General features: G+C 42.9%; 1 protein-coding gene across 1 annotated transcript in view; it reads left to right on the forward strand.

Moving 5' to 3' along the window:
- HECW1 (HECT, C2 and WW domain containing E3 ubiquitin protein ligase 1) overlaps positions 1–22,780 on the forward strand; it is a 175,575-nt gene that overhangs the window by 86,658 nt on the left and 66,137 nt on the right. The window contains exons 11-14 of the mRNA XM_046670619.1: positions 347–532; positions 7,641–7,775; positions 16,215–16,320; positions 17,229–17,325. Coding sequence (XP_046526575.1) covers positions 347–532; positions 7,641–7,775; positions 16,215–16,320; positions 17,229–17,325 — 524 coding nt within the window. The remainder of the gene's footprint in view (positions 1–346; positions 533–7,640; positions 7,776–16,214; positions 16,321–17,228; positions 17,326–22,780) is intronic.

Consider the following 22,780-nt stretch of genomic DNA (forward strand, 5'->3'; position numbering starts at 1 on the left):
GGAGCTATGCTCAGAGAGGTAGAGGGAGGCTCAGGAGAGCCCAGCGCCACTGCTGAGACAGAGGGAGGATGGGGAGGGAGGAGAGGCTTTGAGATGTACGGGGAGGTTGACAGTCTCCAAGGCTGCCCAGCAGCCGGTAGAGTTGGGATCGCGAACAAGTTCATGTGTGTTTGCCGTGTGCGTTTCCTTCTTGAGCAAGATCTCCACTTTTGAGGCCTCCCTCTCAAGGCTCACATGAAATCGCTGTGTAGCAATCACATCACATCATGTTAACGTGCTCAAAGTGTGCGTGGTCTGTTTTTCCAAACCCCCCACCCCCTACCCCAATCGGCCTTGCCCATCTCAGAGTGCCTACCGAGTCTTCACCAGTAGCACCTGCTTAAAGCACATGATTCTGAAAGTCCGGCGGGATGCGCGCAATTTCGAACGCTACCAGCACAACCGGGACTTGGTGAATTTCATCAACATGTTCGCAGACACGCGGCTGGAGTTGCCCCGGGGCTGGGAGATCAAAACGGACCAGCAGGGAAAGGTGAGCGTGACGGCTGTGTGGGCCTTTCATGCAACAGGCTGTTTCCCTGAAGGTGGGAGAATCAGGAGGGAGGTTGGTGAGGAGAGGAAAGCCTGTGTCTGCCATGTGCTGTGGGGCCACCAGGAGGAAGGGAGGCGGTAACTCTCTGCATCAGGGTTTCTGTCCTGTGCATTGTAGGCTGTCGAGCACATCCCTGCCCTCTGCCCACTGATCTCCATAGCTCCCCCCAAGTTGTGACCTTTCTGTATGTCCCGAGGGGCAAAATCACACCTCTTTGAGAACTGCTGTCCACATCTTTTTAAATTTATCTTTAAATTTGAAACCACATTATGTTCATTGGCCTGTCTATCATTTTGCCTCCTGGGCAGCTAACTCTCAGGGAATGAAATTATTAGTTAAATGAGAGTGACATTATTAGATTAATCGTTGTAATTTCCCTAATAAACCTTCAGTTCTCATTAAAACAGCCTGTCAAACAGGGATAGGGTCTACTTACCGGGCCCGTGTGAGGTTCCTGGCTTGCATCTTGCCTTTGTGTGACATTAACTAAAACTGGTCCTTCCCAGTGATGCTTCAGAAGCCTAGCTGAGTTCACTAAAGTGGGGATGTTTTTTCTTGATCACCATCAGTCGTCTCAATGTATTTATAGGACAGGCCAAACAGTTCACTAAGGTATTGTCCCTGAGTAATCTTTTATGAACTTCGGTAGGGAGAATCCCTCCCTGTTTTAGGGTCAAAGGAATCAGAAGCTTTGCCAGTAGACGTGTCTCAATGGGAAAGTGCACTGTAGCGCTCCTTTCCTCTGTGATTGTGAACTGCAAAGCCACAGTTCCCCAAAGTGTGCTGATGGGGTGTCGTTGTCCCCTGGGAGCCACAAATCCCTCTCTCACAAACCCCTTAGCCTGCCTCAGATCCTGGGCTCTCTGCAGTGTGTAGGGAAAGAATGTGTCCCTTAATGCAAGTCCATCAGTCCAGTGGAGCTCTGTGATCAGCAACTCTGTGGTCAGGGATGAATTAGGGGGAGGAGGGGCACGCCTTGTGTAGCAGAAAAGCCACCATAGCCAGAATCTGCTCCCCGGGACCTTCTCTTTTACTGGATGTGGGCTCCACTGGGAGAATGACGGTGATTTATACTGTGAGGACTTGCTGACATGTGTTAGGGTGGGAAATAAAGCCTGAGCCAGAACGGAAAGTAAAGGAGCGTCTTATCAGAGCTGGGGTGCACCTGCCTCGTCTCAGTGGTCTGCAGTGGCCACATTTACATTTATCATTTAAGCAAGATGCCAAGAGATCACCGCTATGAATCAGTGAACAGAAAGGCAGCCTTTCTTATGCAAACAGCTCATACTAATGCAAACAGCTTGCTTAGCCTTGGATTTCCAGGACTGCAGCTCTCGTACCAGATGCAAACAGCAGGGAGCCCAGTGCCATGCCAGGGATGCCCCCAAATGCCATTAGCCCTGGTTCTCCATGTCACGCACAGCCTCCTGGTCATCCTGCTAGCAGAAAGCACAGCAGCTGAGACGTACACAGTGAGTTTTAGCCATTTCAGAATACGTATTAGGGAATTTCTGGCAAGAGATTTTTTTCCCCCAACTCTGTTTAGTGAGATGGTATCATATACAGGAAAGAAAAAGGTCTGAATCTGAAATGAGAAGACTCGAGTCCTGCTTTCAGTTATAATACAAACTAGCTGTGTGACTATATACACACACAGAGAACGGTATCTCTGGTCTCTTATTAAGTGAACACACACACAGACTCACAGTTGGCCCACAAAAATTCTAAGAGGCATACATTGTATTGAATTGTTGGAGGGGAGTAGCCTTAAATTTGAAATTTGTTGTCACAATCCCTAGGGTAGAGAGGAACAATGGAGGATATTGGAAAAAATAGGGGTAAGAGGACATGTGCAGAGGACTGCTCCATCTCATTCTGAACGTGAAACCCTGGGCAGTCACTTCTCCTCTCTGAGCCTCACTTTGCTTATCATAAAGTAGCAATAATGATGCCTGCCTTGCCTTCATGATTTTATAACCAGATGTTAAGAATAAATACGTTAATGTGGGAATCCATGATAATATGGCAGATCAGCAGTAGTCCTCTTAATCTGCAGTAAATGTCCACCAAAAAAATCCAAGATCAAGACTGGCAACTGGAGTCAATAAAAGAATACCTCATTGCTAAAGCCCATTGATGATGAGAATAGATTGAGAAAATATTTTTGGACTACATCCTGCGGATCAACCCTCTAACCTGGAAAGAATGTGCCACCCAAGATACTGGGCTTTTGGCACACCACTCACTGAAGGATGGTGTGGCGAAGCTCACTATGCAAAAGCCATCTTCATAGGTGGCTAGAGCGGGTTCCAGAGTACCAGATGATCCTCTCGCTCCTCATCTGGCCAATCTGCTTCTTTATCTACACATTCCGAGACGACAGCCTTCCCTTTAGTATGCACTGTGGTAGGGATAGAAGGCTGCGGCTGAGTTGTTTGGTGGCTTTGAAAGCAGGGTCATTCCCGCAAAGGGTCACAGAGACAGAAACTGGAGCAAAGAACAAAATGGCGTCTGACTCATCTGTCGTTTTGAAAGTCTGAGAGGGAAGGACACAGCTTCCTGCCCAAGTTCAGCAGAGATTGCGTGTGGGTCCAAACTGGGTTCCAGGGCTGAGCTGAGGAGGGTGGTTATCATCCGGAGAGGAAGTGGGCCTGTGGCTGGTGAGACAGGTGGGATCCTGCCTGTGGCAGGCGTCATGGAGGCAGCCTCCTCCACTGAGGAGCGAACACACAATGACAAAGTGAGAGGGGGCCTACGAGGACCCACTGCTACGTGAAGGAAACAGAATCTCCATCTGAGAAAAAGCATATCTCATCGTGTAATTTTCTTCAGAAAATAGAAATACATTTTTAAAAGATATCTGCTTATTATCCACAAAATGGCACAGGAGCACATGACTTCTATTGAGCAAGAAGAAGGAGCCACAAACAGAAAACAAGCCGAGAGGAAGCAGACAGAGGAAAGTAGAACCACCATGACATCTAGCAATCCTGCTTCTGGCTGTATATCCAAAAGAATTGAAATTAAAATCTCAAAGAGTTATCTGCCCTCCCATGTTCTTTGATATATCATTCACAATAGCCAAAATATGGAAACAATTTAAATGTCTGTTGATAGATGAATGGATAAAGAAAATGTGGCATATATGTACGATGAATATTATTCAGCCTTAAAAAAGAACAAAATTCTGACACATGCTACGACATGAATGAAGCTGGAGGACATTACGTTAAGTGAAATTAGCCAGTCACAGAAGGACAAATATTGCATGATTCCACCTTTATGAGATAGCTAAAGTAGCCTCATAGGGGCCAGCCCCGTGGCTGAGTGGTTAAGTTCGCACGCTCCGCTTCGGCCGCCCAGGGTTTCGCCGGTTCAGATCCTGGGCACGGACATGGCACCACTCATGAGGCCACACTGAGGCAGCATCCCACATGCCACAACTGGAAGGACCCACAACTAAAATATGCAACTATGTACTAGGGGGATTTGGGGAGAAAAAGCAGAAAAAAAGAAAAAAAAAGAAGATTGGCACCAGTTGTTAGCTCAGGTGCCAATCTTTAAAATATAAAATAGAATAAAATAGCCTCATAGAAACAGAGTAGAGTGGTGATTGCCAGGGGCTGGGGGGAGCAGGAAATGGGGAATTTCTGTTCGATGGGTATAGAGCTTCGGTTACGCAAGATGAATAATTTCTAGAGAGCTGCTTACAACATTGTGCCTATAGTTAACAATACCATATGGTACACTTAAAAAAATTTTAAGAGAGTAGATCTCATGTTTTGTTCTTACTACAATTTAAAAAAGAAAGGAAAGTGGGCTGAAAATAAACATTTTAAGATTGCAAGGGGAAACAAAATGTGATAGCATAGAGATGAAAGAGAGCAGAACTGACATGGTATAAAATCAGATCACTGATACAGAATCAGAACATGGAAACAGCGCCAGCCCCCAAAGCAGAGGGAAGGAACCACACTGCAAACAGTGAAGGATAAGGTTTAAAAAAAACAAAAACCATATCTCACCTTCTCGGCGAGGCCTCCCGTGACCACCCAGTTTAATACCACCGCTTCCCCAAGATCCAGCCCATGCGCTCCACCATGTAACTTACATATGTGTTAGGTTTCCTGTCTTATTTGCTTCTCCTGGCAGCATTTTAAGCCCCACGAGAGCACGGGATTTTTGCTTCGCTTGTTGATGAAACCCTGAGGGCCTACAATAGTGCCCGGCACATGGTTGGTACTCCATAAATCTTTAGTGGATGAATGACTTATAGATGTTCCTGAAGAAGAAATCAGAATAGTACAGCGGCAACAATTAAACGTTAAATATAAATATTAATACTGAAAATAAAACTTTGTGATCTAAAACAAATTATTCAGGTGAGCAGATTTATTAGGCTCACTGAGTTATAATAAAATTGATTAAAATACCTTCTCCATCTACACATAATCTGGAATGTCTTTACGTAGAAATTTTTTAAATCTTATCAATATATGATAATATGAAAATTACTTACGACAGAATTAAAATCAGACCAGCTTCAAATTTCTCATCCTTAAAACCAAACTATAAAAATCCACAAAGCAACGACTACAGGTTATTGATCAGAAAAGGTTGCAGCCCAATAATCTGATATCCAGACAAATTATCTTTCGAAAGTGAAGACACCAGAACAACAACCTCATGTACAAGATTTCAGAGCTCCCTCCTCTTTTACCCATCCTGAGAAAACACCGAAGGCCATTCTCCAGATGGCTCACAAACAAAGAAGAACGGGAAGCCAATAATGGGAAAATCATAGTATAAAAGGACTGGTGTGAGTATTTCAGTCAACCAAATGCATACATGTAGATGTAAATAATTGCTGTTAAAATGCTTTAAAGTATATTGGAAAAGCCTCAATTAAATATAGGAAAACATGTATAATAAAAATGGAATAGTTGTATAAGAGCAATTTGGATCAATGTCCCCAGACTAGAATAAAAAAGATGAGGAAAGGGGAAGAGGGCAGGTGAGCAGATGAGGAAAGCTGTGTTACGTTCCTCGTTGGGTATAAGGGAGTCAAACGGGATAATTTGAAAAACAAAGGCTAACTATAGTTATTTGACAAACTTTGAAGGCAACTGTGCCATTTAAAAGCAGATTTTTCTCTTTCAAACTCCTAGAAAAGAAAAAATCAAACAAAATACAGTTTATATAGCAAAACACAAAAAAATCAATGTGGAAGCAAACAAATGGAAAGAATAAGAATAAAATAACAAAAGTAAAGCCAAGCCTAACGGTCATGGCAGTAGGTTGAAACAGGATAAGCTTGCGTACCAAAAGGAAAACACTTTCAGACCTGGCAACAAGACAGATCCAGCTTATCAAACACATGCCTAAGAAATGATTCAGCATGTTTAAAAATAAAAGAATAAATATTAATATAGTTTGAAAACAATAACAGAAAACTCAGTCATGGTGTATTCATATCATTCAAAAGAGAGTTCAAGTCCAGAATCATTAAACGGGGTCAGAGAAAGATTTTATATTAATCAACAGCACAACTAAAACAAAGATACAATAATCATATCCCCTTAGGAGATGAATAAAATCGTATCGTATTATATAAAGAAAAATAACAGCGAAATATGAAAGAAATGAAACAAACACAGTCATAGTAGGAAAACGTGCTTTCTATCCACCAGTTTGACAGATTAAATAGACAAAATGAACCATCAAACACAGTTTTTCACAATGCGTCATCTTCAGTCCCGTCGAAGCTGTTGGACATTCGGCCTTTTTGAATCTGCGTGGGACGCTTTCCTGGGAAATTGTATTACAAGCCACAGATACCGATGTACATGACACTAGGAGAGTTATTCACCTGTGTCCTGCGGGAGGACATTTTTGATCTCTATAATGAAACCACCTCCTGAATGACTTCTTATGGAGCTCTTTGAAAGGCTTGTTTACAATGACATCTAATACTTCAAATGATACGCTTATACCTCCCAAGAATAATGTCTAAATCTGTATAAAATTTCTTTGACTACTTCTGTCAGGTGACATCTGGACGTATCTAAAACGAGCATTGATTGAGGTCATTTAAGCAAAGATATTTTCACCAAACATTACATTTTGTTCAAAAGAGAGTATTTGAAAGATTGTTTTGTAGTACAAGAGGTTTTTTTTTTAAAAAAAAAAAAAAGTATTTTCTCTTTTATGAGGTAATTGTAGATTTATAGAATAACTTTTGTCGTATATTAGGACATATACAGTAATCAGACATGCCACAAAGATTTATGTATAAGATGCATTATTTTAACAGTGAAAAAGTCAAATGTCCAATGATAGAGGATACTGAAATTAATTATTATGCATCCATCAAATTGAATACCATAGACTTACTAAAAGTCTATGTTAAAAGAATGTTTAACAACTTAGGGGAAAGCTCATAAAATAATAGGTGAAAAAATCTTATAAGAAAATTATAGGTGCAGATGTGTGGAAAATATGTATATATTTGTATATTTGCATAGCAAAAGAAAACACTAGAAAAAAAATGACCAAAAAATATTTTGGTGACTACCTTTAGATTGTGATATTTGGGATGATATTAGTTATTTTCTTCCTACTTCTTTATCCTTCTAAAATTTTTTCTCAGTAAGACTGTGCTAACCTATAATCAAAAAAGAGCTATTTTAAAAATTATTTTAAAAATAAATTTCATTTTAAAAATAAAACGCTCTATAAATTATTAATTACTAGTATTATTTTAATCCGTCGAAGGCCCTGTTTCTCTTATCTTCTGTATTGAGTAAAGTGTTATGGTCCCGACTCTATAACTCCACTGTGTAAAGTGTGTATCAATGCCTGATATCACTTCATTCAACTACTGAGCAAGCAGGCGCACAGTGCCCCACTCTTCCAGCTAGTCTTGAATAGATCAAAAGAAGGGACAGAAGTAAACATGACTGGAGCCCCGTAGCATTCCCTTATATGAATTGACTTCACTTTGGCTCATTCTCATGCAGTGTGCCTTTTTTTGCTGGTCTGTCTGCAGTCCTTTTTCGTGGACCACAACAGTCGAGCCACCACTTTCATTGACCCCCGAATCCCTCTTCAGAACGGTCGTCTTCCCAATCATCTGACGCATCGACAGCACCTCCAGAGGCTCCGAAGTTACAGCGCTGGCGAGGTACCATCACCCACTGCCCCGACCCCACCCTTCGCAGGGTCACAGGCTCTGCCTCTTCTCGTGGGGCCAGAGCTAGTCCTTAGCGGCCGGGATCCAGGGTTGCCTATTACTCATGGGGCTGAGCCATATCCATACTGCTGCGTAGAAGAATGAATGATGGCTTGAGGTCACCCACTTAACTCCCTAGACTCATCTTCCGATTGCCTTCCCTTTAGTCCTACACAATCACCGCTGTTAAAGATCTGTCTAATTGAGAGAGAACTGAAAGTGTAGCGTGTCAGGGGATCCCTACACCTATGATGGGAGCCGTGCCTCCTAAGGCCTGCCAGTCACATATAAATTCTTAAAAGACCATGGAACTGCTGTGCAGTGTATGGCTGACTTTAGATGTCTACCTCTCCACAGACCCTGGAGAAGACCTCAATAATATACATATGGGCTAAAAACTGGGGCAAGTCAATGGGACCATGTGAATACTCTGTTCCCATCCCACCTTATGCTCTTCCCTGATTTATATCTTCTTTTACTCCCCATGGTTTGCCTGCTGCTGAGCCGTGAGAGGCCACTACCTTTCTTAAGCATCACATTCATTGCCTTTCTGAATTACTGTCTCTGTATCCCATACCCCCGTCCTCCTTTCTCAAACCGAAACTCAGAACAGAGCTCTTTTCTATTTCCAATCAATTCCTGTCAATATTATGGACAAATACCTTTCTATGTCCCGACTGGCATTTCCCAAGTGTCTGTACCTTCTCATAGAAACCGCCAGGATCTCAGGAGATATGAGCTCTGAGGACCATTTCCCATAAAACAGCTTATAAAATTAGACTATAATGAAGGGAAGAAGCGGTGTAGGAAGAAAAGAAATATATATCTGGCCCCTACAGAGAGTCATTCCAGGAGTGCCATAGTGGACGTGTCAGGAGAAACTGGGAAAGTATTGATGTACCCAACAGCCTCCAGAGGGCAGACGGAAGTCCCAAGGGAAGAGCTTGTTGACGGCGTGTCAGCACCAGCTTTAATGAAAGCCTAGTGCACAAAAATTTCTTTACTACTTTTTCAGGGGAATCATCTGCATACCCTGAGAAACATAACTATTTGCAACCAAGGGCACTCAGGGTTTACTGCCAGTGTGATAAAATGGATTTTTCTTTCATGGAGTCATCTTAGGTATCATTGACTTAGCATACTACTAAAAGCATGTTAACTCTTTCTTTCTGCATAGGTGTAAAATGCGTATGTGACTGTGCAGAGAGGGAGCGTTATACATCCTGGAGCGTTATATGGGTGTCAGAACCCTCCAGAGACCAGACACTCAGCAGGAGATATGTTCACAGCCCGCGGAAAGCACTGTCCCAGCTTCCCAGCTCAACATGCATAGTCCCCCTCTCTGGTGGCACTTCTATAAACTTCACAAAGTACAAGATGTATTGTCTTGAGTTGATAGTGGATCAGTTCAAAATTCTGCATCAATTTGAAGTTGCCATTTTAATTTATTTAAAATGTCCAGCTTTTTAATATTATTAAGGCAATTTCAGTATTAATGTAGGGTAACTACATATGATAAAAGCAGCTGAGCGCTGCGCACAGATTCTCTGTCACTGAAATGGAAATCTCGATTACTCAATGAAGGATGAATCCCCTAAAGATAGAGATCGCTTACATCTATAAAAAATTAACCTGAAAATATAAATATTAAAACCTTTCTGTTGAAAGAACAAGATTAAGATCGTGAGTACCACTTGCATTACCTGGTCCAAAACATTTATTTGATATGACTAGCCCAAACACAGTCACATTGAATATCAACATTAGTGACAAAGCGCCAGTTGCATCAGCCAAGAAAGACTCTAACACATAATGATGAAAGGATGTTAATGTGCATCAGCCATCTGTATACTTCCTATTCATCCATTCTCCAACTGACTTCTTCAGCTTTTCACACCCCTCCCATCCCTCTGCCCATCCTCTCTCTGCTGGTAGCTTCGCACTGAGACAAGGGGGAACCAAGAAAAGCAACAGAGAGAGAAGCTGGGCGGCAGAGGATATCTGATCCAGAGGCAGCACACCAAAAAGAACAAAGACCCAGCCTCTGTGAAAACAAATATCTGGTCCTCCACTGCGAGAGCACACAGCCTGGGGGATGAGGAGGACCTTGGTAGAACAATAGAGAGAAGGGGCAGTGTTGATTGTGTTTGCTGTGATGTGATTTTGCTCAACAAAGATTGATAAGTGCATGGCCGCTATGAGCATTGTGAATGCAAAGAAGTGGGAGATGTGATCCCCACCCTGGAGACGTTTGTATTCTATTTTTGAAGCCAGGCCAAGAATATACAAAGTTAAGTAACGAGACAAATTAGAATATGATTGAGTGCCAAGAGAGATGTTAGGACCAGTGCCACAGAAGTTCAAAAGAAGCCAAGGGAAGATATCTTTTAAAATAAGGTACTTGACCTAGAACTAGAAAAATTGGTAAAATCTAGCTGGGTACAAGGAAGAGGAAGGGCAGTCCCCTAGAGAGCACAGCGTAAGCAGAGGTGCAGAGGCGGGATTGAGACAGGTCTGTAGAGAGACAGTGAATAGTTCCATACGACCAGGATAGTAAGTTTCCACGTGGTTTTGGGAAAGCTTTGAATGCCACATGGAAGAGTTGGAACTTTTTTGAGTCCCTTGAACAAATTGGGTTGGAATAATATGATGATTTTTGTGTGAAAATGGGCTTTAGAGGTCAATTCATCTGTTGCTTCTCAAGAGGAGCAGACTGTTGACATTTGGGGAGGACAGTTCTCTGGTGTGTGGAATTGTCCCATGCCCTTGCAGGCCCTTTTTTGGCAAGTCCCACCCATTAAATATTAGGAGGGCCCCACCTCACCTGTCACTATGACAACCAAAACAATAAACAAAACAAAATACCTCCCAAGCATTTCCAAACACTCCTAGGTGGTAATAGCAGTCTGGTTAAGAATCATATTTTGTAGTCAAGTAAATTGAAATACCAAGAACTCAAGTCACACAGAGGATTCAGGACCCCAGCCCAGCTTCCCTCACTCCCAGGCCAGGGTAGACTAGTCTTTTAACGAGGAGACAATGAAGGCCAAGACGAGGAAGGATTGTGGTAAAGAGGGAGTTGAGAGAGAAAGGCCCATTAGAGGTAATGCCACAGGCCAGGTGTAAGGTAGGGAGGTGGCAGAGAGACAGAAAACAGAGGACACCCTGGGGGAGGAAGCCTCAGGGAAGTGGAGAGGTGTGGAGGAAAGGGCGCCTGGGACTCGAGTCAGCAGGTGGGAGTCCCAGCTTGGGCTTCTCCACGGAGGAGCTGTGGATCCTTGTGCCTTCCTTCCCTTTCTGGGGCCTCATTTCCTTGTCTGAACGTGGAGACAAGGGGACTAGATGGCCCCTGAAGTCCCCTCCAGCTCTGTGATTCTCAAGCCTGTGAGGTTAGAGTCACAGTCCCATTAACACATAGGGAAGATGAGCAGCACAGCCAGGTGGGGAGGATGGCGGCTTTGTCTTTAGATAAGCTGATGGTGAGTGTGGAAACAGCAGGATACCCAATTAGAAATGGTGGGTAAGCAGACAGAAATATGAGACTTGGGAATAATCAATGAATTATTTTCATAGTCCGTGATTTTTCTATGTCGTATGGCACAGGCAATGGGGAATCAGATACAGATGTTTCTTAGACCACAGCCTTAAGAATCAATGTTTGCCATCACCTTCATGAGTTATTCTCTTGAGTGTTGCTGAGCAATTGATTTTTTTTTTTTTTTTTTGGTGAGGAAGTTTTTCCGTGATCACATTTTCTCCCACCCCCCCCCCTTTCTTTTTTTGCTTGAGGAAGATTAGCCCTGAGCTAACATCTGTGCCAATCTTCTTCTATTTTGTATGTGGGATGCCTCCACAGCATGGCTGATGAGTAGAGTAGGTCCGCACCCGGGGTCCAAACCCACAAACCCAGGCTGCTGAAGCAGAGCATGCGGAACTTTAACCACTGGGCCATGGGGACGGCCCCCTCAGCAGTTGATTTTTTATAATTACACTTAAGGACAGAATTAAAATCAGTTTCTATATTCCAACTCCTACATGGTAAAAGTTTCTCTCAAAACCCCAGCAATAGGTTACTAATAGAGACACTGTTAAACACCTTTTGGGTTAGCCTTTACCTCCCCTGAAAAATTTTCAGGCAGTTTCCTGAAAGCAGTTATCAGGAATATAGGATTTTATGCATAAAAAGACCATTATTTGACATTTTAACATGCATTTTAATACAGTGGCACATCTGTCCGTAGTATATTTAAGGACCAACAAAACAGACCTTATCTCTTCCCATAGTGTCCAAATGGAATTGGCTATAGATAAATGGAAAGAACATTGCAGACTATAAATATCAGATCCCGTCTCTCTATCGGTAAGGAAGTCACTGAAGGTCAAGCTTGTCTTGTTTATACTGCAATTAACAAAATAAATTAACTAATTAGGAAAGATAACAGAACACGTCATTTTCATTTCTTTTACCACCTTCTCTTGGTCAAGTGAGAAAATCATTAGTCATATGAATTTTCTGGAAGGGTACACAGAAAAAAGCTTAACAATAGTGGCCTCAGGAAAGGGCCAGAGTCTGGCAGGGAAAAGAAACTGACTTTTCACTTTAAAAGCAGAAGTCACTCTTAGTCATTCTTCGCAGGAAGCTTTTTGGATGACAAAAGTCATTTCATTAGCTCTAATGTCCCAGAGAAGTCGTCATCCAGGAAGCTTGTCTCCGGAGAGGGTGACTTCTGCATTGCTTCTTAAAATTGGTAATTTTCCTCTTGATGCCACATAACCTATGCATGGTTACAAGGTTTGGTTGGATAAAATTCAGACACCTATGAAAAGAAACTTTTTAATGATAAGTAGTATGTAATGAGTGTAGAAAACTCAGACACAGGTGGAAAAGCAGTGAAAATACCCCATCTGGAGACCCTCCCTTGTACACGTAGAAATAAAAAACTAAATCATGTTGTCGGTGGTTCTCCATCCCAATTTACCGTTACAGGACCTTGTGGACAGTTTCCATGCCATGAAATTCTTCTATAATATTTTATCATGTGGATCTACCCTAATTTATCTCAAGCTTTTCTTTGTACATTATGCTTATTGCCCACTTTTTACTATTATAAATGTAGAACAACTCAAACATAGGTCTCTCATTTTATTTCCTTGAGACAATTCTGAAAACTTTGTTAGTGATCTATTTTTAGAATACAAAAGGAATCTAGAAATGAATCATTCGGGCCTTTCCTCTGAACTTGCTAATTTTTTTTTTTTATCATCAGGTCTCCAGCATTTTCAAGGAGAGTGTTAGCTGATTGCTAACCCAAATTCAGTCTAAAACCTACAATTTTCAATCACAGCTTAAAAAACCACCAGTTCATATTTCCAAATTGCAACACAGAAGAGAAGCTTGTTTACCAGTCACTGAAAACTATTTTCTGAGCATATCTATTTTGTTTTGTCTAGAGAACCAAATGTTTGAAGTTTTCACATTTGCAATTATGATTAAAGCTATCTCGACATCAAATGGAAAAGAAATTCTAAAAGTAGTCCCTAGTGCATTCTGGGTTTTAGCTGTAGAATAGTCATGGCGTGTCAGGGGTTAAAGCAGCCCACTGCAGGCTCTCCTCTGTCTGTCTCTGTCTGTCTGTCTGTCTGTCTGTCTGTCTGTCTCTCTCTCTCTCTCTCACACACACACACACACACACACACCTGAAAACCTCAGTAAGACAAAAAGCACCAGATGCCAGGGAATTTAATGAGTCACAATTTTGGTTTTAATTGGAAAAATCTATTCATCCAGTCATTTCCGGTAGTTAGGAAAACAAATGTTAGTATCATGTTTGCAGTGAGATCCAAAGTGGTCACTCAGTGGATATTAGACATTCTTCAGGATGGACCATTTAGTACCAATTCAGGGCTGCAGGGATCCTAGTACATGCTAAATTCTAGCCCAATCTTAGAATCTCAGAATCTCCTCCGGCACTGCCTGAAATTGTCTCTATTCCTGTAAATTCCTGGCCCCTCGTTGGAAAAGATCGTTTCTATCTAACCTCGCATCCTCCAGCTCTCACCTGGAGGCCATCCAGTACCGCTCTGTAATCACCTCCTCTGCCCTTGGCAGACGTTTCTCTGGCTCAGGGCCCCCCCCCCCCCCCCCCCCACCCCCCCCTGGGTTGCTTCCTCTGTCCCACTCACAGTCAGCTTGAGGCATATTCCTCAGTCCATCATTTATTTACCTTCAGAGCAGCTGGGCTTCATCTCGTTTCTGAAGTTTTTCAATCTGGCTTAGTTTTGCCAGTGAGCAGGTGACCTCGGAGCTAGGCACTGTTTTCCCTAAAGCATGTCTCCAACACGAGAACTCTCTATGACAGCCAGGAAGAGAAGTGAGCCTGTTCCTGTTTCAAAGCCCTATTCATTTCAGGGTAACCCGCCGACAGTTAGATACCTTCGCTCAGGGTGTGACAGCAGGCGTCACCGAGCTCAGTGCACAGCCAAGCCTTCTCGAGGTCTGCTGTCAGATCTATCTGCTTCCCGAGTTTCTCTCTGTAACTCGTCACTTAGGTCATCTTCAACTGAGTGGGCTTTGAGAATCCTGTCTTGACAGCATCAAAAATATTTTAACACTCATTAAGACAGGCTGACATAATTCCCCCCAAGGAAAAGAGGCATATCATTTCAGTCCCAGAAAGTCTTTATATATTTACTAATTCATGGAGAAAAAAGAGCAGTCTAGAGGCTCAATATTGCATATTTTAGTAATGAGCAAACCTTGCTTTCATCACCTTGCATCGTAACCATTTAGTTGAGACTGGCAAGCGCTGTTGCAGAAGTACCAGCTTCTAAATCTTGGTGTCTGGCTGCACCAGCTGAACAGAGCCAAGTGCTGATGACATCAAAGTGAGAAGTCCACCAAAGTGGCACAGAATCTATTCTCTTGTCCCTAAAGTAAGCCGTGGGCAAAGAGAAGGACCAGGCGAGAAGAAGGATAGATCTGCATCCCTACTACTTGCGGAAGAGCAGTTCAAAGACTGCCCCATACAGATGGCGAACTGGCAGCACATCTCTGCGTGCAAAAGATATTATTCCTGTCTGTGTGGAGTATGGAAGTAGGACCCAAAGGAAAACCAGTCATGGCTACGTCTTCAATTAGGAAGCCCTAAGTAATCTGTCTTACTTTGTCGTCTGCAGTATCACACATGGCCTGGTCTTAAATGACCACTGTGAGATTGACCTGACCTTTCTGGACTTTGTAGCATAGGGTCTCATCACCTCTCCGGAATTCTGTGTGAGTGAATTGTGCACTGGTCTCAGAGGGAGAAATTTCTTTCGTTTTTTTATCTGGATGTTTGAGCTCTTTATAAGTATCTTGCAAAGCAATCCTCAAAATTCTTAAATATTTTTAAAGCCTATTTTGGTATACTTTGCCAAAATGAGTCATACTCTATTCCAAACCCCATATATCTGGCGAATGTGGAAAAATCTGGGGAATGTGGAAATATTGAAAATCTGTGGATTTTCAAAAAATCTACAGTGTCCCAGTTTAGATAGCTTACTCTGCAGGGGTCCTTAAAGAAGAAAATGTGTATGGAATCAGGTAGAAAGCTCATTGTCATGTTCTAGAGCTTAGAGGATTTATTAAAATTTAAAATTGATCTAAATTCATTATCACAATTAATCAGTTTTAAGCTAAGCAAGTTATTTATTCCATGAAGTTTTGTCAAAATGCCCAACTGAAATCAAGATGCTGGATGCAGGCGAGGAGTATGGGAGCAGTAAGCCCATGCTTGGCAGTCAAGCATCATTAGAATCCTAGTTCTATCTCTCAGGGTTGAAAATTTTGGAAAAACTTCATTTTCTCTGGTCGTCAGTTTCCCCATTTGTAAACTAGGATTAATAGTGCTTATCTTGCAGAATTTTGTGAAGAGTCACCAGCATAGAGAATGGAGTAACAGGCATTAAACTAAGAATGGCCACTCAGGTGAAACAAACACCGTTTGAAAGAGCAAGTCTGTTCCACATTCGGTTTTGAAGTTCAGTGCTGCCTGTTGGAGATAAGGGTTATAAACCTACCTTTACTAATAATATTTATCTAGAATTTATCTTTTTAACATGTTTATGAAGAGAAACGTTTCTTGGTCTATTCTATGCATTAATTTGATTTCCGTTCATGACATTTGGCACGATTACTTTCTAAAAAACCATAATATAGCACTCCAACCACTCTACTTAGTCATTTTTTTTTAACTTGCTCATTTTCTATCACTTTGAGGATCGTAACTTCATTGCTTTTTTAACTCAGGTGGTGTCAGAGTCTTTTGCCTCTCGTATTGAAAAACTGGTATCAAAAGACGATCTGAAATTGATGACAGATTTCCAGTGCTAATAATTTTATTTTGAAATTAGGCCTCAGAAGTCTCTAGAAACAGAGGAGCCTCTTTACTGGGCAGGCCAGGACACAGCCTAGTAGCTGCTATTCGAAGCCAACATCAACATGAGTCATTGCCACTGGGTACGTATCATGCTTTTTGAACCCTGGAAACTGAAACTTAGCCTTGTTTTTCTTATCCTGAATCTTTGAATATTGAGGATTCTGTCGTCTTTCTGCTCTTTTAAGGTATAATGTACTCCCCACCCTTTACTCTCATCCTCTCCTTTGCCTCTTTTCCCTTCCCCTTCCTCCTCTCTTTGTCCTCTCTCTTCTCTGCTCTCTTCCAGACCCACATTCCCTTTCTTCTTCACTCCATTTGGTGATTTGTTATCTGGTCCAGGAGAGCATAGTTCAAATGAAGTGATGGATTTTATTGCTGTTAGATGCAGTTTTTAATTTAGATCTCTCTTCCTGTGTGTGTAAGGGGATAAGGCAGCACAGCCTTCATTCCTAACCTCAGCTACCCCTTTCTAAAACAAATGCCACTTGTATCAAGGGAAATGAGGTGAGAAAGTCTAAATGGATTTGGAAAAGTTCCCTTGTCGCTACTGGGAGATCAACCCATGGCCACGGGTGGTAAGCGACAAGTGCTTAGAAAAGGATTTCTTTGAACTCATAAAGAATTTTTTGCCCTAATAACTATGACAAAATGACCAAGAGGGGTGAGAAAAGAAGACAAGTCCCCTCATGGAGAGCTATTATTCTCCTTTACCTGTTCACAAAGAGATGACTTAACACCCGGTTAAGTTTCTGGAACATTAAAGATGATTAACTTAAAGCTGGTTCGCTTTTAGTTTGATCTTTTAAAAATAATAATACTATTATGTCACAGAAAAAAACCCTCAAGAGCTTACGTTTTTTGATGAGCATGCTACCTGCCCTTCGAACTCCTACGTTAATCCTGGTATCAAGCAGCCATTTTCCAATCATCAGAGAAATTATCTCTGGGCTGCAGACTCAACCACACTCTGCACTTTTGTCTCTTTCAGCGTATAATGACAAGATTGTGGCATTTCTTCGCCAGCCAAACATTTTTGAAATGTTGCAAGAGCGTCAGCCAAGCTTGGCGAGAAACCACGTACTCAGGTAGGGGCTTGTCCGTCGCTCTGTAACGCCAGGTGTCTCCAGCTAGTTTTCCAGGTGGGACTACACATCTGCGGAGAGAGAGCAGAAGTTTATAATGCATTTTATTCGTGCATTTAAATTATAACTTACTCAAAATGAAGAGTCCGGGGGGTTCTAGTGTTCTCAGAAGTGTCACAATCAGAGATAGTCATATTGTCAGGTTGCTAAAATGATATATGATGCTAAATGATTTCCACTGACTTGAAGGGGAGCACGGAAAGGGAGCAAAATCGCTTTCATTTAAAAATTATTTATGTAAAGCACCATATAAATTATTTTTATTTTTGAAATATAATTGTTTGATGGTAAACAGGATATTAGATGACATTCAAAAGTAAACAAACAAACAAAAAGTATCATATACGTTCTAAGTACTTAAATCCTGTTGTCCATTAGGGTCATTTTTGAACGAGTGTCTCTGAAACCCTGAATCACTTCATTTGGAAGGGGTAGCCACCCAAAGTGATAAAAAGAGAAAATATCCTCTGAGCTTAAATTCCGCTTTCTCACCAAGATGTTCAAGCATCGCTCTCCTTCTCTGTACTACCCAGCGTTTCACAAGCTGGAGATCAATAGTGTCTAAGTGTGTCCCCTTGGAGTTTGAATTCTCCCTCCAGCACTTAGGGACTATTGGCCAAAGCGTGTTATTCCATCCTCCACCCTCCACCCTTCGCCTCCTCATCACTGAAACAGGTCACGATTCAGGCGTTGTTGAGATGCTTAAATGGGGCTGTGTGTAAAGGGCCAGGTAGGGTAGGTGGGAAAGCAGTCACTGACGGCCTCTACATCCTCACCTCCCGTGGGGTGGTCTTTTGAATCTGGCTGACTGTAATACTCTAGTTTGACCTCCTCAGTGAATCACCAACACCTGAAAATAACCTCTTTGCTATTCAAATCTTCATTAGTCCTGCCAGGATGGATCATTCACTATTCTTTCCCTTCCACCACCCTCTCGTTGACACCTCTCTTCCCTGTGTTTTTACCCGATGTAATTTAGAACCACCATGCCCCCAACTGCCTATGTTCTCAACTGCTCCCTCCTTTTCATCTCCACATTGAAACATTTGCCGCCTCACTTTCCCTCTTCCAGCCCTTCTTTCTTCTTCTCCCTACCATGGTCTACGTTTGGGTCCTCATCATTTCTCTCCTGGGCTTTGCTGGGATCTCTTAGAAGACATCCCCTATCGCCCTACTATAACCAGAATTACCTTCTTATAGCACAGATCAAATCCTGTCACTCCTGCCCTTCAAAAGAGCTTTCATGGCTCCCACTGTATATGAAATAAAGTCAAGATCTTTATGCACAGTTTCTGGCCCTAACCTAACTCTCCATCCTGCACTAGTTGTTTCCTTCTGGTATCTTCCACCTCCACCAAGCGGGCTGTGTCCTCGTCTACCTCTGCCCTCGCTGGAATGGCTTCTCTCTTGAGGGCATCTCATCTCATTTTAAAGGCTCAAATCAAATGCAAAGATTTGGTGATCCAGGCAGCTTTTAGTATTTCTTTTGTTTTGCTTTAACAGCATTCTTTTTTGTACCTCTGAGATACTTTTCCATTATCTCTCATATTCTGTCACATGCGTATGTCTCCCCACAACACTCCAAGCCCTTTGGAGCAGGACCTATGTATTCCCTGTCTCCGTACCCACTCTGCCCCCTCAGAACCAGGTTCTCTACTTTGAAGATAGGAAACGCTAGTTACTTTTAGAGCGAATGAAAGGTTTTTAGCACGAACAGATGAGCTTTCACATGAGTAATTGTCACTTCCACTTATATTCAGCTCTACCCAAGTTTCGTTACTGTGCCACAGAAGCCAGTGACATGCTCAGTCCTATGGGTCATTTATTTTTGGGCTACTCTTTGACTCACAGTACATAATAATTTAAGGGAATTTCCGAGGGAGTTTTAGAGGAGTTATACTACCTGAAAAGTTCCTGACACATTGCTGCTCTCGAACGTTTTTTACATCACTCATTCTACCCTAAGTGATGAGATCACTGCTTACTCTATGGAGGAACTTGAACTAGAGTCCCATTTAAATCATTTGAAAAGTAAAAATAAAAAGAACCCCCTGTGTGAAAGAGTGGAATATATTTCCAGAGGGAAGTAAATTTTTCAGCCCTGTTGTGTAACATTGTGTTATAACAAAATCCAAGAAACCTTAAAGATTTTGTTGCAGTGTGGAATTGTACGATTATGATTTTCCAGATATGTGGGGACTTGGAAGCAGGGCCTGTTGGAGCTGGAAAAACCATAGAAATTATCTAGTATAGAAACTCATAATCTTTTTGAAGTTGTGGACTCCTTTGAAGATCTGAGGAAACTATCGTACACCCTCCACTACACGTAATCATAAATCTTTGCTTGTGTTTCAAACAGTTAATGGACCCTAAAGGACCTGTGGACCCCAGGTTGAGAACCCAAATGTCTCCTCAAAAACAGAAGGCCCACAGTGACATAAGAAACTGACTAAGAGGCCGTGGAATTAAAAGGGCAGAATGTCAAGAGCAAGAACTTGCTCTTCAAGGGGTCAGGCTTAAGGGAACCAGGAAGCTGGGCACTGCTCGCTATAACTAGGCCTCTACTTGCCCCTGGATGTGATGCGAGGGTGACTCAGCTCTATTTTAAAAGTCTGAAAGTTGAAAAGAAAATCACCTCTCCCCGTGACCCTGCCCAGAGGAAGAACTTATTGCTTCCTCTGTGGTTCCCAAGTGGGGACCATGTCTGCTGTTCAGCCATTGCTGTTCTCAAGGAGCCATGGCTCCACCTTCTTGGGTCCACAAAACCAGTTTCTGGGTTAAAGAGTGGAGGGTGCATTCTCAGAAAACTGTGTTCAGCAGACAGCAGTGAATCATAAGGAAGCCACACGTGGAGGGGGAAGATGGAGCCAGAAAACCTGGAGGCTAATGATGTTGTTAACTTTAAGGATCATGGTAGCAGTCCTCATTCATTCATTCTTTCCTTCAGCTAGTGCTTCTACCGTGCAACCACTCTGAATCAGGATTGTGTAATGCGGTAGCAAGCAAAACCGACACGGGCCCTTCTTTCATGGCACTTACAATCCACTGAGAGAGAGAGATGATAGACAATTTTGGTTTGTTTGGGTTTTTTTAGGCCAAATATTTGGCTATAGAATGTGTAAGGGCCGTGAAAGACATGATCAGCATCCAGTGATAGTGGATAAGGTGCGAGTACTGAGGAAACGAACTTAGCACCAAGACAGAAGACAGGGAAGCCTTTCCCAGGAAGGCAGAGCTGGATGAGAAGGAGCTCTCCCTGACATGGAAGGTGAAGATGAGGGGGAGAGTGTGCAAAGGCCCTGAGGAGGAAAAGCTTTATGTAGGTGAAGAATGAAAGAAGTCCAGTATGGCTCGGGGGTAGATAGGGAGGGAGACAGGGGACCACATTGAAGGTGGAGAGAGGAGTCTTGTCGGCAATGGGAAGGAGCTGAGATTTTATTTGAAGTGCAATTTTATTTGAGAAGTGATTAAAGAGTTTTCAGCAGGAAAGAAAAGATGGTTGTATCTGTGTTTTTGGTGACCACTTGGACTGCTCTCCTCTGTGGAGAATGGACAGACCGGAGGTGGGGCATAAGATAGTGCAGGGGGCTGCATGGGAGACTGTGATATTAATCTACTAGAGAGATGATGGTTGTACAGGTGATGGGAGAGCATGGAGGGAGAGGAGCGAGCAGCTTGTGGTGATACTGTGAGTGCAAAAACAACAGAAGCTGATGACAGCTTGAATGTGGGGGTGAGGAGACAAGAGAAAGTAGGAATGACAGCTGGGGTGGGACAGCCAGATCAGTGGATAATGATGTCTGTCTTAGCCGATTTGGGCTGCTATAACAAAAGACCACAGTCTGGGTGGCTTATAAACAGCAGAAACTTTTGCTCACAATCTGGAGGCTGGCAGTCAGAGTCCAGGGTGCCAGCATGGTCAGAGTGAGGGCCCTCTTCCAGGTTGCAGACCACTCATACCCTCACGTGATGGAAGGGACCAGGGAACTCTGTAGGGTCTCCTTTTTAAGGGCACTAATCCCATTCGTAGGGTTCCACCCTCCTGACCTCATGACCTCACCTCTGAATATTGTCACATTGGGCATTAGTATTCCAACATGTGAATATCAGAGTGTCAAACATTCAGACCATAGCAGTGTCATTTACTGAGATGGGGAAGATGGAGGAGGCACTGGCTTGAGTAGAGGGAGAATGTCCAGGATTTCATTTTGGATATTGCATTTTGAGGTCTTTGAGACCATAAGTAGAGATGACAAGATGTCAAGGAGGCAGGTGGCTCTACCGGCCTGAGCTCCGAGAACAGCTTTGCACAGGAGTTTTCCTGATGGCCAGAGGATATATGCAGGAGAGGCAGATGGCATTCTCAGCCCCAGAGATCTTCCCCAGTTCTCACTACCTTTGGGATGGAGTCCCAGGGGCACTGGGAGGCCCTCAGACCACTGGGTCTGCATGAGATCTTCATAGACATCACAGGGGGTGTAATGTCCTATGGAGAGCCACCAAAACTCTCAGAAAAGTGGCATGGCATTCTGACACATGGCTGTGGCCTGTGTGGGTGGTGCAATGGTAGAACCACCACATTGGGGTGCCGCTTTCCATGACTGGGAAGGGCACTCTGCTGCCCTAGTAGGGTTGACCCTCTTTGGACTTGCTTTCTCTAGGGATGCTGAGAACCAAGGGTGATCCATAGAATGTCCTCCCCCTTCTCCCCCAGGCAGGGAGATCAGGGGCTTACCCAGATGTGTGTCCCTTGGGGCAGCAGGATGATCTGCACCAGGGACATTGTCATTGGGAGAGCATATAACTTTGAGGCCCTTTATGGGGCTGAGGTCAGTAAACCAGAAGAGCAGATCCATGGGAGTCTTCCAAATGAGAGGCTGGGAGGTGGTGTCAGGATTGGGAGGATGAAGCTCAGGCACACGGGGTCAGGACATAAGGACATGGAAGGAGGAACACGTGCTGGAGGAGGTGTGGTGCTTGCATTCTTGGCTCGCCTTCCACATGCTTCCTGCAAAATAATGTGTGTACAGGTCTGCTCCATTCTTCAAACCCCTGGGCAGAGAAGCCACCCTGAGCTCCCCCAGGATTTGGGAATCGCATTTACTACAGTGGTACTCAACCTAAACTGAGAGCTGGGGTCACAGTGCATTTTTCTGTTTAATCCCATTTTGTGTATCTTTGTAGAGGCCAAGAAGTTGCCCTTGTCTTTTTAAAAAAATACCCACACCGAAAGGTCAAGTTCATTATATTTTTGCCTAAAAATATGCAAATTATGATGAAGATTTAGATTCATGTTGTATCATCAGAGAGAGGAAAATTTGTGTCTGCAGTATTTTTATAAATAGATTTTTAAAAAGTCATCCATTGGAGGAACCTGAGTAAAAGGTACACTGGATCA

This window comes from Equus quagga, chromosome 8, assembly GCF_021613505.1.
Source record: "Equus quagga isolate Etosha38 chromosome 8, UCLA_HA_Equagga_1.0, whole genome shotgun sequence".
Taxonomy (NCBI): Eukaryota; Metazoa; Chordata; class Mammalia; order Perissodactyla; family Equidae; genus Equus; species Equus quagga.